The following is an 18,964-nucleotide window of genomic DNA, read 5'->3' as shown; positions in this document are numbered from 1 at the left end:
ATGAGTATCATAGTTCTTTATCAGGGGCAGCAGGGACTATGTCCAAGGGCTTGACGACCCCTCCCCATGGCCACTGCGAGTTAGGGGGCCTGCCTAGGATGTGGTGGGGTTTGACAGTGGGCTCTGTTAAACCTCTACAAAAAGCTGCATGTGTCCATAAGCAGGCCCTATCAAACCCAGTCAACACATGAACGTGTATATGGTGTCGTGTAGGATGCTGAAGTGCAGGCGATAGAGATACTTTTCCACACAACATGTATGTATATCGTCTCCAATTTAGCATCTTGTATTGCACCATGTGCGATTTTATGTAGACTGGGAAGCGACCGTGTGCCGCTCAAAGCGCACAAGCCCAACACGAGTGCCAACCGGCACATCAGGATTAATACCAGTGAGATCCTGATTACGGTATACTGGTCAAGGCAAGTGACACACACACGCGCGCGAATGTAATGCAAAATAAACGACATGTAAAATGAACGTAAATTTACATTCTTACTTAACGTCAAATAGAGATAAAATAAGGGTTGCTGAATAACATTAGCTTTCCGTTTACTACCAATTATTTTCAATCCCGTTTCTTTTTTACTTTTCTTACGTTAATGAAATGATAACGCGGGCGCCTAATCCGAAATTCAAATGAACAATCGCTCACTTTGAGCGATTGATTGTTTATTCTCGCGAAGAATGAACAATTGAACAAATAAGGAAATGCTAATACTGCTGTGTAGAAGTTTCATAGGTCACATCACTTTCTATGGTGAATCCTGATCTATGTTACTGATTACCCCACCCAACTAACACTACTTCCTTCCCGTGGTAAATGTGGAGATGCAGAGGTATTCTCGGTCTCTAGTAGCAACAATTACCACACACTCACATTCCCTCCGTTTCCCAACTGACTGTAAGGACTTGGCCGGCGCCGTTATTGATCAATATTTGTGAGCTGCTGAAACGTGCACTTCGAGAATAGTTGGTAAATCCCAACCACTATTTACTTGGATCGTAGTGCAATTTGCACCAGTTCTGATCAATCACGGAGTAGCAACCATTGTTATGTACAGTCAGTCTAAGCTAAGCTAAGCTAAGCTGAATGAGTATCATAGTTCTTTATCGTAAGTTGTACCGTATAACTGCAATTCACTGTTTTTGGATGTTTCTGTATGCATTTTTGCATATAAACTTCCAACAAGTTTAGCACCGCCCAAACGTTGACCGATTTGGCTGAAATTTTGTCCAGAGCATCAGGGCATCGAATAGAACCGAATAAGAGGGCGGCCCATCAAAAAAATTGAAAAAAGTTTTTCCCATACTAATTTGAGCCACCCTAATATACAGTTATCGTTTTATTAAGTATTGAGGATATGTTTTTAGTTAAATTAAATATCAGTTATATTAAATATCATGTATGATAACCATTAATAAGATTTATTAGAACTGTATTTTTGTCTTTGCAGTAAGATTAATTACTTACTTTTGCGGGCCGGCGAGTTAAAGCGGCCCAATTCTTTTATCTACCTCTTTCTAGACGACCAATGATGAAGAAAATCTCATAGTTCCGGTATCAGCAGTGGTATTCATATTCATAACAACCACCGTCAATACAGGAAGTCTGTGTTAACAACGTGATTACATACTTCAAGGACAATCCCAACATCTTCTGTGAATTGCAGATAAGTATTGCGTTTATATTTTAATTGCACTGAGCTCGTTCTAATCTGATCGATGAATGAATTTACTTGTCACATATTTAGATACATCGTGAATAATCAATATCATTAGTAAATTTAAATATTCCCGTAGATTAGAAAAGCAAGTGCATAAATTTCTATTTTATGGCAACATATCACAACGAAACGGGACTCTTCGGAGCCTTAAGTAAGATCTCGGTCCGGATGCATCTAAGGAGATCTTAGTGCAGTGCACACCGGACGTGTTGCCCGGTAGACGTATCGCTCAGCGGTATGTATTTAAATACAACGCAGATAGCACATGGTCAGAGGGTGCGTTGATATTACAAGATTCAGCTAGAAAATAAAAATCCATATTAAAAATGGGGCAGAATTGTAGAAAATAATAAACAAATCCAGGAAAAAAGTGTTTTTGACTTTTCAGAAACAAAATTATTGGCTCAAGGCTGAGGTGATGAGTGCCAAATTTTTCATTAAATCGAAGCCTACTTGATTAAAATATGTAAATATTTTCTACCTCTTGAATGTCATAAAGGCACTCACTTGGCCGCCATTACCGAGCGCAAAATACTGGATAGTAGCCCATATATGAATAAACCTGAGTAAATACTCTTTACTCAAATCTCTGTGAATATTCACAGAGGTCGAAGTGTAAATATTCACAGAGATTTGAGCAAAGAGTATTTACTCAGTTTATTCATATGGGCTAGTATTTAATCATGCTGGCTATTTTGCGCATATAGGGGGAAAGACGGCTTTGGCAGGTTTTGTTCTATTATTGTTAGGGGGTTTTTGTCGACCAAATTTTTTGAAATTTGGCCACAATATTCTTTGATATGGAATGTTTACTCCAAATTTGAGCATAGTCAGTCATAAAAAAACCCTGCCAATAATAGAACAAAACCTGCCAAAGCCGTCATTCCCCCTGCTATAATAGCGCCTGAATGTGGCAGCGGCGGTTGGAAAATCAGCCACTGCCAATAATTCATTCATTAAATGTAATCCCTTTTCAGGACCAATCATCGACTCGTGACTTCGAGTAGAATATTGTTGTCTTTGTGTAACATGCAGCTTACTCAAGTATACGGACTACTTTTCATAAACAACTTTGCTTAACAAAATTCAAATAACTATAATATATTGACGTAGGACTTTTTTAGGTTCAGGGAATTCACATTAGTTTATAGAAAACAAACCCCGGAATCTTAACGCAATTATGCACCTTAGTTACGTAATTTATTCTCCGAAAGCCTACATCAGCAACACAAAATTATCCTATCTGAAACACATCCCGCGCGCGCACACACTCACTCAGCGTAATGGTTCGAAAATTCATACCCCTACGTCTTCAGCGTGGGAGCAGTGTCCAGGGTTACGGTCGGACCCGACCCAGCACCGGCTTCTAACATTCTCTTTTCTTCCGCCAGAATAGCCGGTTTGATGACGGTGAAGTGACGATAGACCCGGTGGCCGAGCAGGTACGTTCCGTACAACGTGAGTCCCATGCAGGTGTACACGACGCCTCGGTGCAGTTTGTCCAGGAGCAGATTTTTCGCTTGTTTCTTCATCGCTCGTAGTTGCGTGGATCCGTTCTCAGCCCTTGTGATGAGGAAGATTTCTGGTGTTTTTGATACGAAACTTCACTCGATTCGATCGTATTATTTTATGCTGCTTTATGAGAGCATGACAACGATGACAACCACGGCATACAAAAAACAAGGCAGCCTCATCACGTATGTAAACATTCAGTTTGAATGTAATCATGTGACGTCACTGCTATCTTCGCACAAGCTGGACCGAGACGATGCTCTACGGTCGCAGCATGCTTACTTTTGTACTCCAACATGTGGCGATAAAATATGCGTCACATTCGAAGTGTCATTTTTCTAACGAGCCTACCTTGTTTTCTGTATACCGTGGATGACAACGATGACAACCAGCTGATTGATTTATGTTGCTGCCATCACACAGCGCAGCGCTGATGCAGGGACGTGTAGAGTTTGCTAAAGAAAATGAGAAATCAAGACAAAATTTTCAAAACGACTTATCTGTTTTTGTAAACAAAGATTCAAACCAAGATTTTTTTTTATGTACAGGTTATATGACTTCGTCAGTAGATGGGAATAACCAGCGCGGGGGGGAAACATAAATTTTCAGTGCAAAACGTAAATAAACGAGCATAAATTCCATACAAAAATCCAAGATGGCTGAGTTGGGGATTTTGACAAGTCGGATAACCTGTACATAAAAAAATCTTGATTCAAACGACGATTTGACGAATCTGATAGCTCTCCCACGCAAACCAGCACCACCAATAGGTAGGTGAAGGTTTCCGCTACTTGTTGATGGTGTTGGTTTGCGTGGGAGAGCTATCAGATTTGTCAAATCGTCGTTTGAATCTTTGTTTACAAAAGCAGATAAGTCGTTTTGAAAATTTTGTCTTGAAATGTGTAGAAGTAAAATATATAAAACAGCCTAATTTTGAATAATTTTCATCTTTTTTGAGTTTAATCTAAAACCAAATTAACATTGTATTAAGTTGGTCGTAATTCTGATAAATTTAGTTTAGTCCAGTCCATTATTTGACTTAATTTATGTATTTGGGCTTAAATTTCCTAATGAACTCATATTTTATAGGTTATAGGCTTTGATTTAATTAATATTTATGTTTCGAAAAATGAAAAAGTGCTGTGCTTGACGATTGAATGAATTAAAAACTTTTAACTTTTTTCAATTGAATGGAATGAAATCACTATTGGCTGCGGATTATTTCCTTTATTTCTTATAGACGAATCCAAGTAAAAATAAGAAGAAGACACACGACGGTGTTAACTTTGACAGTTCGGAACTTTTTCCGTAACGTACATCAATCAGATTTTAATTACAATTTGTCTAGAATTTTTTATAAGCATTTTAAAATGATCTCCCTATGCTGAGCTGTAGGATCTGTCAAAGTTAACACCGTCGTGTGTCTTCTTCTTATTTTTACTTGGATTCGTCTATTCCGATCGAGTGTTTAGTTTTTTGTAGAGTTTTCGTTCGTGAGGTAACGCTAGTAAAGATGCGAACCTTTCGTTCAGTTGAAAAATACTATATTGTCAACAAATCGTTAAGTTTTTATGCGCAAAGCGTGACATTCCACCACACGCAAAACGTCAAAATTTCACACCGAAAGGCATTCGAAGCGCAATCAGAAAAGGGGAGAAGAGAAAGACCCCAACAACACAACACACAATCAGCGAACAGAAGCGAATGGAAAACGAAACAGAGAAAATAGAAGTCGAGTTTCGAGTGTCGTCCGCCATAAAAAAAATTGCCAGCGCAAACATGGCTGCTTTTGGTGCCGTTCCGTTGTCGTAGATTCCGATTTGGGTTGTTGCCGTCGTGTCCGTTGTCGTTTATTGTGTGCCGTTTCGTTTGTCGCCACCTTCGATGCAAATCGTCGCGAAAAAGTGAACGCGTCGTCCGTCGTCGGTGTGTTTTGATCCAAGTAGTCGTGCGTGACACGCGGGTGTACAATTGCGACCCCATTTCCGATACTGGTTCCGTGCAAAAGCTTGCACGGCCCTCGAATCGTGACCATAGGAAAGTGTTGCTGGGGACCCCTGGGGGCGGGCTTCAAGTTAGTGGCCAAGACGGCATAGCATCGTAACATAAAGACGGTGGTTATGTGAATTTCCTTACCTCTCAGCAGCAGCCAGTCAGTGCAGCGATGCAGAAAACAATGGGAGAGGGCGGGCAGTGACCTGGTGAGAGTTGGTGGTGGGTGGGTGTGATCGGAGAAAATTAGTAAATCGCAGAGGAACAGTTCGGATGGGCGCGAAACGAAATGGAACATTGTACGAACTCTGTCTTTTTGTATATTCTAAATATACGTATAATTTATTATTTTAGATTGGTAAGTGTCCATTTTTGCCTTACATGCCTAAAGGCTACGCTGGGTATCTAATTTATCATTGAAGAAATACGCCAATAAAAATTTGTCAGACTATTCAGTTTCATTTTTGTTTTATTCTTTTGTAAGCGTGTTACTACTGAAAAATGAATTATAATTGACAATTCGAGGGCCTTTGACCTGATCTGAAGTTCTGTAACTATCATGCTACCGTTGATCAAAAAATTGTAATTAGCGGAGTGGAGTTTAGGACCAGGAGTGTACCACTTCAAGTGATTTGTTCTGTAACTTTTGAAATATCCTTCGGATATGCTTTGGGAACATCCATAAAGTACGTCACGCAAAAATTGGCGATTTTCGACCCCCCCTCCCCCCTTTGTCACACTTTTTGTATTAAACCTCTAAAATTTTTGTATGAGTCGTCACGCTGTTCGGAACCCCCCCCTCCCCCCGAGGAGCGTGACGTACTTTGTGGATGGCCCCTTTTATTGGGTGTGACTTTAAAAAAACAGTTTCATTTTACGAATTTTTTTTTAATAAAATATATTTTTGAAATAGTTACAGTCGACTCTCTACACCTCGATGTTCTACATCTCCATATCTCTCCCTATGTCGATGGTTTGATCGGTTCCATCAATCTACGTACATTTTTGCTTTCTACATCTTGATAACCTCTCTCGATATCTCTCTATCTCGATGTGTTCTGGTCATATTTTGTCCATGATTATATCTCCCTATGTCGATATGTTCAAATTTCTAGGCTACTAGACCACATTGGGACAATAACAAACACAAAACAAGAAATGACATTTGTTTTGTTGTAATTTTTCATAGCAACTCGCTTTTTTCGATCCCATTTTAATTTTCCTCCCATTCCTCGATCTCTCCTTATCTCTATGGTCCCTTCAATATCGAGGTGTGGAGAGGCGATTGTGATATCATTATTACATTGACGAAATTATGGACGTTTCCTTCTCCCTAGACCCAACACGGAAGAACTGAACGGGGTCGAAGTAGTTTGCCTTTACTCCCATGTTAAAAAAAAAGTACTTAGCATAGGTTCTATTTACTCAACTGGAGGTTTAATTCACTCAATTTCGACCTCACGCAAGAAACTCAAGGTTGGCTTACCGTATCGGACTGGCGACGATGTGTCGTTTTGCTCCTTTGTTTTTGACAACAGAAGAAAAAATGGATGAAAGAGAAGAGAAAAAATAACTCAATAGAACGTTTAAAAATACTCAACGCTGGATACTTTTTTTTTCTTCCGATAAGCCTGCACTTTAAAAAGTTTCAGATTGACAATTTCCATCATTTTCCCATCAATTTATATCACGTTCAGCAGTTGAATTTGTGAATTCTGGGAGATTACAGATCCTGGTTCCTGGATGGGAAATTGTTGACCTTCCAGATTGTTGAACTTGTGGAGGAATTCGTGGAAAAACTTCTCGAGGAACTTGCGGAGGAATTCTTGGAGGAACTTGCGGAAGAATTCCTGGAGAAACTTCCACAGGAAATCCTGGATGAAGTTCCGGAGGAATTTCTGGAGAACTTTTGGAGGAATTCCTGAAGAAACTTCCGGAGGAAATCCTGGAAAAACTTCCGGAGGAATTCCTGAAGGAACTTGCAAAGGAATTCCTGGAGGAACTTCCGGAGGAATATTCGGAGGAACTACCGTAGGAATTCCTGGAGAAACTTCCGGAGGAATCAGGATTTGCTCCCGTTCTTGTATGCAAACGGCAAACAAGCGAAGGCCCGCACATCAGTAGCGGGAGAATATTCTCGTTATGTGAGAATTTACGATATCCCTCCCACCGGAGATTTCTGACGAGGAACTATTTTCTTCGGTGTTATCCAAGTTTGGAAAAGTCAAGCGAACCATACGTGAACGATTTCCATTATTCACTGCAGTACGTGGAATGGAACGTACATGGATATCGAGGAGGATATTTCAGAAATATTTTATTTCAACCATCGTAAAGGGAGGATCCACTGCGATGGAAGGAAGACGAAATGTTTCACATGTACATAAGTCTGAAAGTTATCTACAAAAGGCTTGTCCGCTTTGTCCGTTGAAAAAAGAACGACGAAATACGAACAAAGCGGATCAGGAGACTGTAGTAAAGCAATAAGCGATCGAGGTGCCGGGCTAAATAAAAAAAATCAGCAACTCCCGGTGCTGAAGATTCTGGTGGCGTTACCTTTGCACAGAAAGCAGAAAAAACGAAGTTGAAGAAACATTATCCATCTGATGTGGCTATTAAGAATAATAGCAAGTCCATCTACCAGCGAAAGAGCTGGCAACCTATTATCGGATTCACTCATCGTGAAGAGGCGTTCCAGTATCCCGACGTATGAATGGATTGCAGATGAAAACAAACGAAAACAGATCATTGAAGATGACAAGGCGAGGATAGAAGCAGCCACGGTGCCCCGAAGTTACTTAATCCTAGAATTAAAAAAACACATTAATAAAGTTAAAAAAAAAAAAAAAAAAAAAGGTGCCCCGAAAGACCGTTTTTATTTAAAACTAGCAGACCCGACGAACTTCGTTTCGCCTAAAATTGATTTATTTTCTGATTAGATCTCGAGTTACGAAGAAATTGGTGTTTCATTTGTATGGGAGCCCCCCTTTCCAAAGCGGGGAGGGATCTCGAACCATCTTAAGAACCTTCCCCGGCCCCAAAAACCTCCACATACAAATTTTCACGTCGATCGGTTCAGTAGTTTCCGAGTCTATAAGGCACAGACAGACAGAAATTCATTTTTATGTATATAGAAGAAGAAGAAGATGTCCATCAATACTATATACAGGACTCGATTTTTGTGCTAATTCTGCATGGGCCAATTTTTTTAAAAATCCCTAGGAATGTAACATAATATGAATTGGAAGCTAAAACATATGATTGCTGTTATAGTCGATCACAGCACTTAATAACACCGATCATTGTAAATGTGGGATGATATTGGTGCTTTGTACCGCTGCTAAATCTCGTTGAAATCCGAATGAATGGCCTCGGAAGCTTGTTCGTTATGTAAGCCGTTATGTAGAGGTCTACTATACCGCTTTCCCTGCAGAAATCTGGAACATCTGGAGTGCGCCATTATGACAATTGTAATGTTTAGAATTTTTAGGTCCCTGGCGACCATGTATTTGAGCTCGTGCAATTTGAGTAGTTCTGTCCAAATTGGAGAAATATTTTCGTACTTTTCCGCGAGGTTTAGTGAAAGTGCTATGATAAAGACTTTTTTTTACACCACCATCCTTGAACTTATTGCTCGTCCGATTTCCAATTTGCTAGTCAATCACCGATAAAGTGTTCTTGAAAAAGCTCCTACCTCCATCAGTTCCAATTTTCACAAGAAAATCATTTCCAGCTGTTGGTATCGAACACTTTATTTTGCGTACCAGCATCCAATCTTTCCTGTGATGCTGGACAACTTTACTACTTGCTTGACTTTAAACAAATCTTTAAGCTGTCGGTACCTTTCCACCAATTTCTCCCTGATTCGATCTTTACTCCCGATGCTCGAATACTTTTCATCACACATAAATATTGAATAAATTACATAAGACAATAAGTGCCAATTGCGGGGGGCACCGGTTCTGGTGATGCATTTCAACTTGTTTTACACAGCTGTGAGAATAAAATATGGTCCCTAACATAAATGAGCCAGAACAATGCTTTTCATCAAACCCCCTTGCTGGGGGCCACTTATCCGAAACAGTTTTTTTTTTCAACTTGTATACAAGTGAGATAGTTTTGTTTTCATGGCTTGTTATGATTCGAAGGAGTTTTTGCCTCTCTTTTATCGTTGTTCGATATCTATTGAGAGTGATTTCTGCAATCCCTGACCCATGGTTTTCCTCATGCTCAGGTTATTCTCGCCTTTAACCTTCAACAAAGAATCTGCACGAAGATTCTTGAAAGTTTCTGGAAGAGAGGTGTCCTCTTTGAAGACAGACGGTTTCTCACGAAGATTTCGAAGAATGACTTTGCCATCTTGACGGATCAGATATCAATTCTTAAATATTACGTGATAATTTGAAAAAAAAAAAAACATTTTACCAGGCGTACGCATATAGTCAGCTACTGCCGCATCCGCAGAACTCGATGAGAATTCTTCTTCCTTCAACATAATTTCTATGTGAATTGTGAATTGTGTGCAATGGTGCCTTTTTCCTCTTCCGTATTCGCTGTAACATGTTTCACTAATTGCCAACGCCTTACATCCACCGATACCCGCTGTGTCTGGACTGGATCTGGGTCTCCCACGGTTGAGTTTCTTGGATTCAAACCCTGGCAAATTGCTTTTACCCTCACGTGTACCGGCTGCATCACAAATTTCACATTTGCACATAACCTGTGGTCGTGTGACGATTGAATTTTTTAGATTGTAACTGAGAACCTTCGGAACCCTTGTGCCTCCCTTGCTGTATTCCACACACGCCACGCGACATGTTCCACAGATGACCGACGGATACAAGTTTTCTTTGACTTCAAAATCTTGCAGAAATGCTCGGACAACCAACCTTGTACTTTTACTTATTGGTCGAAACGAGGATATACAGAGGATGCAAACGAGATTTCGGGACTGATTTGCGATTTGAGCGTAACTTATTTTATAAACAAATATTGTTCCATGGATTCTGGAGAATGTTGCGTTTTTATCCCAAACTAACTCCTTTATCTGGTAGACGAAAGCTTAATCCATACCGTGGTTTTCTCATGAAATGCTTGCTTTAGCAGGAATTCACCTTTCAATGTTTGTTTACAAAATAAGTTACGCCCAAATCGCAAATCGGTCCCGATTTCTGTTTTTTTCGTGAAGATTCATTTTTAAAGCAACAATCTGCACACAATATTCTTACAGGAAAAAACAGATGATTGAATCTGAACAAACAACCTTTTTGTTTTGTAAGTCTACTTTAGTGCTCGTCTGTAAGGATTAAAAGATGGATTTTATGAAATTCAAAAAACCTTAATTATTAAGATTTCTCGAAATTCCTCCCAGGGATATTTTTAAAAATTGACCCAGAGGTGCAGAATTACTACAAGAATCGAGCCCTGTATTTGGTTTTGATGGACATTTTTTTTTTTATAATAATGGTCTTTCGGGGCACCGTGGCAGCGTATTGTATTGCATTGCAGTTGAACAGATTAAAATTTTGCATGAAACTAATCAAGTTTCTATTATATAATAAGATTATTTTTTGCAATCGAACACAAAAACTCAAAAGCGCAGCTCAATCGGGTTGTACGCAAAGGTGACGTAGGACTACGTAGCTATTCGAAATTGATGGTATTAGCCATAATAATGTGTGTCGTTTTATTAACATTGAGCAAACTGCTCGGAGGCCAACTGAATCAAGAAGTCGAATAGTTGTTCCCAGTTGGATGGAATTTGAGTCTCTAACCGTGGAATTAACATGACTCATCGGCCGCTGAAGTCACTCGACTGGCTTTCAGTCGGGGACATCACAATCCTTACTTTGCCACGTACGCTTACATCGCGGGCGAAAATCAAACATTGCAAATAAATATATTTGCGTTTGGTTTCACGCCACTTCTGATTCTGATTATTTCTCCTTTATTTCGGCCATTTTTGAGGATGGTGTCCTCTAAAAAGGTCTTCATACAAAAGAAGGTTGATCCGACTATCCGAAATAATCTTTCTTCAAAGTACAAAACTCATTCGTAAATAGCGAATTTGATAACGCGTCAGAGGGAGATAATGCAGTAAATTTGAATGGATGGGATCACTAACAGCAACCAAGCTACTTTTCCCAATTCCCATTCCAATAATTAACTGCATCCAATCGCTTGTCGACACCTTGCGTTGCAACTGTCCAACCGCCATTTGATGATTTTTCGCTAAGCCTCCAAAGGTTGAAATAAATTTGCAGTATTGCCACACTGCCACCCACTTCGTGCTGCTGCGTCCGCTCCGCTGCATCGAATGTCGAACCGCCTTCTGTGGAATCCCGATCAAAATGGCTCGCGCGCGCCGAACAGTAGCTTTATTGTATTTAATAAATTAAGCCCGTAAGCCCCGCCCCTACTGTGAAACTGGACATCCAACGATTTGGTTTTGTTGACGTTTGTAACCAGTGGTGTGTTATACAAAACCAATATTTGAATATGCGCTAAGCATTACAGCCACCCATATCCCACCGGAAAAGATGCAGCCACACCACACATAGTCCCGCTATTCACCACCAGTGGCAGGATCACGGAAAACTGGACAGCCATTGGGGGGTGGCGTAGAAGGCGCCACGATAAGCAAAAGGCTTGGAGGGGAAGTTTGCTTTGTCGAGGGTTCTGAAAGGATATGCGCCATTGCTTGGAATCATTTTCAAAGCGATATCCAAGCACGACAGACGTCTAAAAAACAACCAGTTTTAATAAACAAGTAGAAGGAAATAAAGTGAAGCCTTGTGAGACAGTGGAAGCATCCAGGTAAAAACTCTCGACCAGAACTCCAACCCCCTCCAAAATTAAGACGCTACTTACTTTCCCCCAATGTGCTCGCAGGCCCCTCTTTTCTTTGTGGGTTTAACGTCGGAGCTGCCCGTGATTGTTCCAGTTGAACCAGTCCAGCTAACGTGTAGTGACCAGTTGCCGTCTCGACAATACGTATCAGGATCCGAAAGCTGCCCCGAAAGCGGTCCGAACGTCCAATAAGGATCAGCCCCGGCATAACGTCCCCCAATCGTCCGTGGACGCCGCCATTTTATTCAGAACTTCGCGACACCGTCAATTTCGTCCGCAAATAGCTCGGCGGAGAAGGACAGGCAGCTGAACATCGTCGTGGAGTCGGAAGCAGTACGGAGGCGAACGTAGGAAGAACGGTCTTCAGGTCAGCGGACCGGAGAAGGGGCCCCGCCAACAGAAGAAGAGTAGTGAGAAGGAGATAGACGGTTAAGGAAGTGGGAGAAGTGAAGGTACCTGTATGCTTAATAAAGTGGGTGAAGTTGCTAACTGAAGTTGGTATTCAGGTGTTTTCTTGGTTGCGAGAGAATCAAGCGCGTATGCCGACCCTGAGGATTTGAGTAGAGAGTCTCATGTGTGCCGAAGTGAGGGCTGCTCCATTAGTTACACGTTGATGACTAAACCTGCCGAAGAGGAGCGCTCGGCAAGGTCGTTGAACTTACTCTGCATATCAGAGCGCCGTTGCGCGAGGAGTGCAACGTCATCAGCCAATTCGAAGTCGTTTAGGTGCTCAATGGTTATAGGCTGCCATAACAGCCCGCGGTTTGGTTCACGGTCAATTGCATCTGCCAGAATCTCATCGATTACGATGAAGAACAGTAACGGTGATAGAATACATCCTTGCCTCACACCAGCTACGACCCGGATAGGGTCGGACAGTGTAGGGTCTGGATAGATCATAGTAGCCTGATGCAAGGGAAGCAGAAAGAAGAGTCAGTTATCCTTGGTGAGTGGAAGAGCTTGGACGCATAATATTATGTATTGTTTGTGTGATTGGCTGGTTGTGTGAAATCCCGAAGTCCCAAACTCTACAATTGGCGACGAGGTTCAAAAGTAGAAAAAAAGAAGTGGCCATTATCCATTAGCTTTGTCCATTAGTTCAAGTGTTAAAGATGATTAGTGTAGTATTGTATGAAGTGCAAATGAGATGGTTTGAAAAAAAAGTAAGTTGGCAAGATGATTTTGTCAAACTTGTGTTTCCTGATGCGAAAAAAAAAACAAGTCGGACCTGTTTCTATGGTAACGGTATTACAACCCACTGGTACTATTCCTTGCTGCATTGCAGCTGGGCGAAATTAAAACTGAGTCAATCAAGAGTATATGCAGACAACGGAAAAAAGGTTTATATAGTGACATCCATGTAGGCGACCGCGTTCTGATCAAAAGAATGAAGAAGCACAACAAGCTGGAGCCAGACTAATCCCCAGAAGAATTCAAAGCACTTCGAAAGTAGACGGGACACTACAATTCGATCGCGTGACTGGGAAATAATATCGAAGAGTGCTGACTCATTTGAAAAAAGAAAAGATTGTATCACCTGATCAATCGGGTAATTCAAGAAATAGAGATTGTGAGAATCTAAGAGAAACGTGTAAGAATCCATCCGATCAAGTACCTACAAGGATTATATACCACGGTTATATAATAGAAACAAGGGGGGATTGTAGGGTCTGGATAGATCATAGTAGCCTGGTGCAAGGGAAGCAGAAAGAAGAGTCAGTTATCCTTGGTGAGTGGAAGAGCTTGGACGCATAATATTATGTATTGTTTGTGTGATTGGCTGGTTGTGTGAAATCCCGAAGTCCCAAACTCTACAGACAGGACCCCATTGTGCAGCACTCTACACGAAAAGGCCTCGTACTGTGCTTCGATGAGGCCGGTGATTTTCACAGGAACCCCCTTGCGTCTCAGATATTCGCGTGATTGAGACGCGCCCCACATATTCGCGTGATTGAGGAGGTCGAAAGGTCGAAAAAATACCAAGTAAAGGGACTCTTGGAATTCGTTGACCTGCTCCAGAATGATGCGGAGCGTGACAATATGGTCCACACAGGATCTTCCGGCACGGAATCTGGCCTGCTGCCGCCGGAGAGTCGCATCGATCTTCTCCTGAATCCGGGCTAGGATAATTTTATTCGATTTCATGCTTTGGATGGCTGTTTGAATCTCTAGCAGTGATGGAGCTTCGGTATTGACTCGTGTTATACGTCGGATCCTAGGCAGATCATGCCGAGGTGGTGATGGTCTGACTGGCACTTGAAAAAGTTGTTCGAAGTGCTCGAACCAGCGTTTCAGCTGGTCAGTTGGGTCGGTCAATAACTGATCATTCGCGTCTTTCACAGGCATCGTTGCATTCATCTTCGCCCCGCTTAAGCGGCGTGAGATATCGTAGAGGAGGCGAATGTCCCCGGTTGCGGCGGCTCTCTCTCCTTCGTCGGCCAGAGAGTCTGCCCACGCTCGCTTGTCCCGTCGACATGAGCGTTTTACTTCCTTCTCAAGAGCCGCGTATCGTTGACGGGCAAAGGCTTCGGCTCCTCTGGTTTTTGATCGCTCTATCGCGGCTGTGGCTTCTCTTCGCTAATCTATCTTCCTCCAGGTCTCATCGATGATCCATTGTTTTATCTGGGTGTGCAGTTCGCCCAGATTGTTCTCGCTGGTGGCGATGAAGGCATTCTTGATGGCGGTCCATTGGTCTTCCACGGAATATCTACAGCAGCGTCTCCAGTTCTTCAACGAAGGACCGTTTCACCGTGGCATCTTCCAGTCGGCGTGTGTTGAACCGACGTCCAACTCTCTCCTCCTGCCGACGAATCCGCGCAATGCGCAGGCCTGTTTAGCCGATGAGGAGGTGATGATCAGACACGATATCGGCACTACGTTTATTCCGTACATCAAGAAGACTCCGTTTCCATTTTCGGCTGATGCAGATGTGGTCGATTTGATTTTCTGTAAAGCCATCACGGGAGACCCACGTGACTGTGTGAACCGGTCGATGAGGGAAGAGCGATCCCCGATCACCATGTCGTTATTACCACAAAATTCTGCGAACAGCTATCCGTTTTCGCTCATTTCTCCGAGACCATGGCGTCCCATAATGCGCTCATGTTTCGAGTTGTCGGGTCCGATCTTCGCATTGAAGTCGTCCAAACAGATCTTGATATCACCCTTCGGAATTCTATCTACGACGACATTGGGTTGACTGTAGAAGTTCTCTTTGTCTTGCAGATCGGCAGCATCGGTTGGCGCATAACATTGGATTATAGTAAGGTTTCGGACCCGTGTTCTAAATCTGGCAACGATTATCTTTCACTAATAGGTTCCTACTTCATAAGCACACAGTGTGCCTGAGCGCTTAGTAGGAAGCCAACTCCGCGATGCCGGGGAGCGTTTTCACCTCGTATCTCAAGGATCTCCCTGCTGGGCTAGGGTTAAAATGTTCCATGTTCCTATTCGTGTCCGTTGTTTCGCGCTAAGAGTCGTCGCCGTAAAATCAGTCCGTATTCTTTCATTATCGGATTCTCGAACAAATTGATGTTTCGGGAACAGTAGGTTGTTGGCCCAAGGTTCCCTATCCACCGGGATGGGGCTGCCATCTTAGGTATAGCTTCCGGGGAATAGCATTTCATACTCAGCCGCTTGATGCCAGAACAGACGCTGTTGGAGCCGCACCTCCTTGGTGGACAGACGCTCGATCAGTCGGGTCAAATTTGTTTAAAGTCCCACCCAACACCTGGACTAGGCTAGTGCGCTGTGAGCGGCACATGGTCGCTTTGATAGGGCCTGCTTGGGGACACATGCAGCTTTTTATAGAAGTTCAACAGAGCCCACTGTCGAACCCCACCGCATCCTAGGCAGACCCCACAGGACGCACCATCTCACTCTAGCTGATGTCAGAAGGACAACAGTGCCCAGGCTACACTACCAGCTAAGTACGCAACCCTTAGCTGGCGGTCAATTGACATCGGACGACCCGTGGAAGCGTGAGTATTGGAACTTGTGAGGACCAGAGCTATGTTAGGCGCCCTTCCCGGATGTCAACTCACCATTTCGTAGCCCCCTTTGTTTAATGCAAAAAGTAAACAATATTGACGCTTCTCAAAACGCCCCAATTAGCGAACGGCATTCGCTAGTTGGGGTGAGGTCGTGCCCCAATTAACGAACGATCATAGTATTATTTATCAAAAGCAAAGAAAATAATTTGTGAACACAGGAATTTCCTAAGAAATGTTTGAAGGAACACCGAATTTCTACAAGAATGTTCTATTGAAATTATAAGAAAAGAATCCGGAGGAATTCCCAAAGATAATGGATTCCATAATGGATTTCCCGAAAAAGGTTCTGAAAGATTTGCTGGCGAATGCTCTAAAGGAATTTCTGGCGAATTGTTCGATGAAATCCTAAAAATCCTAAAGAAACATCCTCATTTCTTCAATTGCCAAAGGAATTCCAAAAGAATCGCCTAAGAAAAGAATTTTTGAAGGGATTTCCGAAACAAAATCAAAAATATTTTCCAAATTTATTTCTAATGGAGTTTCGGAAAGTGTAACTAAAGAAATTCTTAAAGAAATTCGTAAATGTGTTCTGAAGTAATTCTTTAAATTCTTTCTTTCAATTTTCGAAGCACCCACCTGAGGAATTTGAAAATAATTTTTAACTGTCTAAGACAAGGTCGTGTGATATGTGCCATCACAAATATTCACCCCCATGAAACGGCTGTCATCCACGAACAACTCGCCTGAAGCCAAAAACATGGTGCTGCAACATGGTGCTGGATGTAAACATTGCCGGTTAAGCAATAAACACACGAAGTCAGAATAGTCGGATGCGTGAGCGGCGTAAGCGGCATGTGTTGCATTTTTAAATTATATTCAACGAGATGTATTGCATTGTTGCGTGATTATCGACGTTATTAATTGGCGCTTTGATGTTGCATGAAGAAGAAGAAACAGAAAGATGATATTCAAAAAAATTCGCGCGGGAAAACATACAAGGAAATTTTTTAAACTCTTCTCTGAAATTCTAGAGACAATTTAATTAAAAACGGTAAACAGTACGGTGTTGGACTTTTCTTATACTGTGTATTAAGTGTCACAGAATAAAAATTGAAATTGAAATATTGTGTTTATTGTGCAGTAGAAAACAAGATTAACCTCGTACTGCTTACCGTTTTTAATTAAATTGCTTCTAGAATTTTAAAGTTGTGTTTCAAAAATTTCTTCGTATGTTTTCCCATGCGAATATTTTTGATTATCATCTTTCTGCTTCATCTTCTTCATGCAACATCAAAGCGCTAATCGCCAATGCTCTGGCGGCGGTATGAACGGAGCCTAAAATAGGAAAGGCAACACTAGCGCCACCCAATCGGTAGACGGCTTCAAGAACTAGATCTCATTTCAGGGGGGTGCAAATATTGCCCTCCGCTCGCTTTCAAATCGACTTGTATAAAAAACATTCTTCATGCCTGCCGTATCCTAACGGAACTATCAATTCTATACTTTCGCCTCTAATTCTATCATGAACATGTACGTTTAAGTTTGGAAGATGATATTAGCATTTCCATATCATTGTCTAAGACAAGTTTACTACTTTCCATTTAAATCCACTACGTTTTGTTATATTTACAGATACGTATTTCGAACTCAACTGTGAGGTCATAATACGCATCTATACAAATAACAAATCGTAGTGGAATTAAATGGATGGTACTAAATTCGTCTTAGACAGTTGAAGACATTCCACTAAAAGAGCTTAAATATTTTTTCTGAATAATTTTGAAGTTGTTTCCGGGGGAGTTTTCAAATGAATCTCTGGAGGAATTTCTGAAGGAAATCTTGAAACAATGCCCAAAGAAATTTTTGGAGAAATCTAAGAATGTTCCTTCAAAAGCTCCTTTCAGAAATTTCTTAAAAATTTTGTTCTATAATTTTGGAAGGAAATCCTGGGAGAATGATAATAATATTTCTTAAGGAATTGCCGAAGGAACTCTTGCAAGAATTGCCGGAGGTCGTGAGATTTTTTAAGGGAAATTCCTGAAGGAAAACGACGTGAAAGTAAGTATTGAACTGATTTTTGAGAGAAATTCCAAAGGTATTCCTGGAACAATTTTTAAAGCAATTACAGGATTCATGGTTGGCTGGATTACTTCGGGTCTTTTACTATACTTAGTATAATAATAGTCAAGCTTTCTTTATACATATGATAGGCAATTCGGAAGATAGAATCAAGGAAATTGGGTAAAATGTTCTCTGGAAATTAAAAAAAAGAATAACAATAGTATAATCTTGAAATGTGTTTAGGAAAATTCCTGAAAAGTTATTTAACCAAACATTTCAGAAACATTCCAGAAACTTCGTAAGGAAAATATAAGAAATTTTGTGATGCACTTAATGTAAGGATTATAAGTCACCCTAAAAAGCATACGAAAGAAATTATTTTAAAAAAATGTTCTTTGTGACAAATCGGGCCCCTATAAAAAAACTATCAAATTCATTCTACGTTCGGCGTTTGACAATGTTTGGCGAACATAATTACAAATACAGATCTTCTTCTTCTTATTGGCATTACATCCCCACACTGGGACAGAGCCGCACAGTGGTGCGTTTGGCTAAAATCGTGAACTTTTTATTTTACCACTTCAGGGTCTTATTTTTTGGCATAGGTGTCTTTGGGAATAAATTTTAGAAAAATATGGCGCATCGAATGACGAAAAGTTGTAGTTCCAATTTTTGCCACAGGTGGCGCTGCAAAATGTAACTTCTTTAATAAACGATTTTTAAATATGGTGTCTTTGGCAAAGTTGTAGTGTAATTTATTATGAATTTTATTGCTGAAGACACCGAGTGTCCATCTATCATCGTTTCTGAAATACGGGCGTTTTTTATGGA

At 41.2% G+C, this 18,964-nt stretch overlaps 2 protein-coding genes across 2 annotated transcripts in view; one reads left to right on the top strand and one right to left on the bottom strand.

Moving 5' to 3' along the window:
• Positions 1-2,891: 2,891 nt before the first annotated feature.
• LOC134219584 (uncharacterized) lies at positions 2,892-3,577 on the bottom strand. Its single transcript, XM_062698358.1, has one exon. The coding sequence runs from the start codon at positions 3,257-3,259 to the stop codon at positions 3,032-3,034; it is 228 nt and encodes a 75-aa protein (XP_062554342.1). The 5' UTR covers positions 3,260-3,577; the 3' UTR covers positions 2,892-3,031.
• Positions 3,578-4,866: 1,289 nt separating this feature from the next.
• The window catches only part of LOC134227522 (tyrosine-protein phosphatase corkscrew-like), a 146,683-nt gene continuing 132,585 nt past the window's right edge, over positions 4,867-18,964 (top strand). The window contains exon 1 of the mRNA XM_062709078.1: positions 4,867-5,440. The gene's annotated coding sequence lies outside the window, so the exon portion shown is untranslated. The remainder of the gene's footprint in view (positions 5,441-18,964) is intronic.

The sequence above is a fragment of the Armigeres subalbatus genome, chromosome 3 (assembly GCF_024139115.2).
Source record: "Armigeres subalbatus isolate Guangzhou_Male chromosome 3, GZ_Asu_2, whole genome shotgun sequence".
Lineage (NCBI taxonomy): Eukaryota > Metazoa > Arthropoda > Insecta > Diptera > Culicidae > Armigeres > Armigeres subalbatus.
Note: the sequence above shows the minus strand (reverse complement) of the source record. Positions and strands in the feature narration are given on the sequence as shown.